Source organism: Mesitornis unicolor, unplaced genomic scaffold (genome assembly GCF_000695765.1).
Source record: "Mesitornis unicolor isolate BGI_N332 unplaced genomic scaffold, ASM69576v1 scaffold13242, whole genome shotgun sequence".
Taxonomy (NCBI): Eukaryota; Metazoa; Chordata; class Aves; order Mesitornithiformes; family Mesitornithidae; genus Mesitornis; species Mesitornis unicolor.
The window spans coordinates 11,826-15,868 of record NW_010168581.1 but is presented as its reverse complement, the minus strand read 5'-3'; the positions used below and the strand labels follow the sequence as shown (position 1 = coordinate 15,868).

General features: G+C 39.2%; 1 protein-coding gene across 1 annotated transcript in view; it reads left to right on the top strand.

The window, feature by feature from the left end:
• FILIP1L (filamin A interacting protein 1-like) overlaps window positions 1-2,053 on the top strand; it is a 63,939-nt gene extending 61,886 nt beyond the window's left edge. The window contains 1 exon segment of the mRNA XM_010179065.1: window positions 1-2,053. This exon segment is cut by the window's left edge and continues 14 nt beyond it. Within this exon segment, the coding sequence (XP_010177367.1) occupies window positions 1-2,053 (2,053 nt within the window).
• The last annotated feature ends 1,990 nt before the right edge of the window (window positions 2,054-4,043 follow it).

Below are 4,043 nucleotides of genomic sequence, written 5' to 3'. Positions count from 1 at the left end.
CTATTCCCTGAAATGCAACCTGGAAAGAGAAAAACTGCTAACAAAGCAGTTGTCCCATGAGCTGGATGGCTTAAAAGCTAGAATTGGTGAGCTTGAAGCAACTGAAAGTAAGTTAGAAAAAACTGAGTTTATGCTTAGAGAAGACTTAACAAAGCTGAAGAGTCTAACAGTGATGCTTGTGGATGAAAGAAAAACTATGGGTGAAAAAATAAAGCAAACAGAAGAAAAGCTGCAAGCTGCAACTTCTCAGCTTCAGGTGGAACAAAACAAAGTGATGTCCATTACAGAAAAACTAATTGAGGAAAGTAAAAAGGTACTGAAATCAAAATCTGATGCAGAAGAAAAAGTGTCCAGTGTTACAAAAGAAAGAGATGAACTGATAAACAAACTCAAAGCAGAAGAGGAGAAAGGAAGTGATCTTGTTTCCAAAGTGAATATTCTAAGAAAAAGACTCCAGTCAATGGAAGCTGTTGAAAAAGAGTTTCTTAAAAATAAACTTAAGGAGAGTACAAAATCCAGCACCACCTTGCAGCAGGAGAACAACAAAATCAAAGAGCTTTCTCAAGAAGTTGAGAGGCTTAAGCAGAAGCTGAAAGAAATGAAGGCTATAGAGGATGATCTTATGAAAACTGAAGATGAATTCGAGTCTCTAGAACGAAGATACGCTGATGAACGTGACAGAGCCAAGCTACTATCAGAGGAGCTGGAGGCTGCGAAAATGGAAGTGGCTAGGTATAAATTAACCGAAAAGGCAGAGTCCAATCAGGAAAAGCGTCTTTTTAAGAAGCTAAAAGAAGAAGAAGCTAAATCAAGTCACCTTTCCAGAGAAGTAGATGCACTGAAAGAGAAAATTCATGAATATGTGGCAACAGAAGACCTAATTTGTCACCTTCGAGGTGACCATACAGTCTTACAGAAGAAACTCATCCAGCAAGAAAACAAGAACAGGGAGTTAGCAAGGGAAGTGGAAAGCCTCACAAAAGAATTGGAGAGGTACAGATGCTTCAGCAAGAACTTCAGGCCTGGACTCAACGGAAGGAGAATTTCTGATGTGCAAGTTTTCTCTAAAGAAGTCCAGACAGATCCAGCAGACAGTGAACCACCCGATTACAAAACCCTCATGCCTTTAGAGCAAACAGTCACAAATGGGCAGCTATACGTAGACAGTGATAACGAGGACAAAGACCACAACACAGAGGAACAAATGGAGTCTTTCAAAAGCAACTCATCCATTGCAAATGCTGTGAATAAAAAATTATGGATCCCTTGGATGAAGTCCAAAGAGAGCCATCCTCAAAACGGAAAGGTTCATACAAAGCAAAATGGAAACTGTGCACAGACTGGAGACCTAGTGCTAAGCCATACACCCGGCCAGCCTCTTCACATAAAAGTTACACCAGACCACGGGCAGAACACAGCAACACTTGAAATAACTAGTCCTACCACTGAAAGTCCTCACTCCTACACAAGCACAGCAGTTATACCCAACTGTGGTATTCCAAAGCAAAGAATAACCATTATTCAAAACACCTCCTTAACATCCATAAAATCAAAAGCAGCAGAAGGTTACATGAGCCCAGAGCAAGTCATTTCTCCTATTACTATGGCTACTTTTGCAAGATCTCCTGAATCATGTGGTTCTTCAACTCCTGAAAGAACAATGTCCCCTGTGGCTCTACCAGGATCAAGTTCTCAGGAACAAATTCTCTCCTCGGAGCCTTTGGAAAAGGGAGCCAAGCACACCATTTTCAGAGTCTCCCCAGACAGGCAGTCGTCATGGCAGTTTCAGAGATCTAACAGTACAGGATCAAGTGTAATAACTACTGAGGATAACAAAATACACATACATTTAGGAAGCCCTTATGTCCAAGCTCTCACCAACTCCAATCCCATCAGCCCATGCAATCTGGCGCAGGACAACAGAACTCCAGCAGTAGCTAACGGCCTACCCTGTAAGCCCACCAATAAAATCACCAGCAGTATCACGATCACACCAACTGCCACTCCTCTCTCACGGCAATCACAATTTACAGTAAGTAATGTCTATAACTGACCCTCATCCATGCTGACACCCTTAGCAGCAACCCATCCTGTTTTTCATCCCAGCAAGAATTATTTGGAACAGTCCCTCTACTTTGGGAGAGATCAGTGCATGAAGTATACAGCAGTATATGGAACTAATGTTAAGTTTTGCCTGCTTAGTTTTATCAAGTGTGCACTTACTGTGTATCTCCTCACTGAACTACAGTTGTGTAAAATATTTAGTCTTGCACTTGTATAAACGCACCTTTACGTATTTCCATTTTCAAAGTAACTCAAAATAACTTTTGACTGCAACTTGCCTTGGTGAAATATTTTAACATAACAAAACCAGTAAATAATTGATTACTATTTTTACCATTGCTTGCAGAATATTTTGGTTCATTATGTGTGTTTTGTATCTTTTTTTTTGCATGCATGGTAGCATTTGATTTAAGCCATATTGCCTGCTAACTTCAGGTAAGACTTGATCCATGACCTTCCCATTTCAGATAATTATCAGTACATCACAAACACTAAAAATATCATGCACTGTATCTCATTACAGATTTATGATGCATACACTATATGTTTCAGAGCACAACCACCATTTTTCTTCCCCATCTTCTTTTACACTGGTTAAAACTCTCTTTAAACACATAACAACTGACTTTTAACATTGCAAGTCCTTTTGATGGTCAGGAATCTAAATTATTACAACTGTAGGCAATAACTGATTTTAGAAGGAAAAGCAAAGCCCACCAGCCACACACTTCTCTCAGCAAAATTAACAACAGGAAGGAAAAATAGTAACTCACAAGATGTATGATTGAAATGGACATAGAAAATGTCTTACAGTTGAGCAGTGGCAATTTTAAAAAGACAAAATGTGGACCTGCACAAGCCTAGCTTAACATCGTGCTGTTACAACATCTTCTGAAGCTACTGGGCTTCATAAGAGGCCTTTCCCACTTGTTTTGTCTCAGTTTATCTCCACTGACTGCAAAAGTGAGATCTGACTAAGATCTGGGTGAGAAGAAGTACACAGTCATTCTGCAAAGCAAACTTTGGCTCTCACCAACTTCAGCAAAAGTTACTGATCAAGACAGCAACCAGCTCTCAGGCAAGACAAAATCATCATCATTTCAGAGTGTGCTAGTTAAATGAACGAGTTGCTTCACTACATTCAGGTCATGCATTCTTAACTGCAGGCCTCATTCAAAATTAACAAGCAGTCCGTTCAAAACATGTTCTCTGCACCTCAACTGTATATCCTGCTGATCTACACTAAAGATCTCTGCAGGGACATGTTACAAACATGGTATTGAGTAACTGTGTCTGAAGTACACACTTGTCAGTGTACTAACAAACGCCACTCTACAAAAGATGAAAGAATTAATAGTTGTCCTCCAGAAACACTAAAATTTTCTGCAGTTGTATTTTAAAATCTTGTAGGAAAAAACCCATTTCATTTCATATCTGTGTTCCAAAATACACAGCAATGTGTTGATAATTTACCGCCTGGCCACCTACTACAATACCTTGTAAAAGAAAAGCACAAATCATGACAACAGCAATAAGCACACTCAGTCCTTTGGACAATTCCCAAGCTATTATGAATATAAAACCTAGGTGAGAGTTCACACCACTTATAAGTTTAATTATTAAAGGGGATAATACTTCTGTTCCTGTCTTAATCCTTACACTGGTGACAGTTTACCAGTAACTGTCCACTTAACAAAAGACAGAGGAAGCAGCCACTCCTTACTCCTAAATAAGAAGCATTACCATTACCTGTAAATGAACTTGATATGTTTCCTTAAAGCACACCTTAAGGAATGCTTATATTCCCTTGGTGACGAAACAATCTATGTGTAGATCTTAACTGACCTCACAGTGGAATTTTTGTCATTCATTTCAACAGATGAAAAATCCAATAATTATTTTGACTGAAAACAAGGCTTGCAGAATAAAACCTGTTCATCCTGTTCAAATTCGCAATATGTATTTCAAAGCACAGAGCA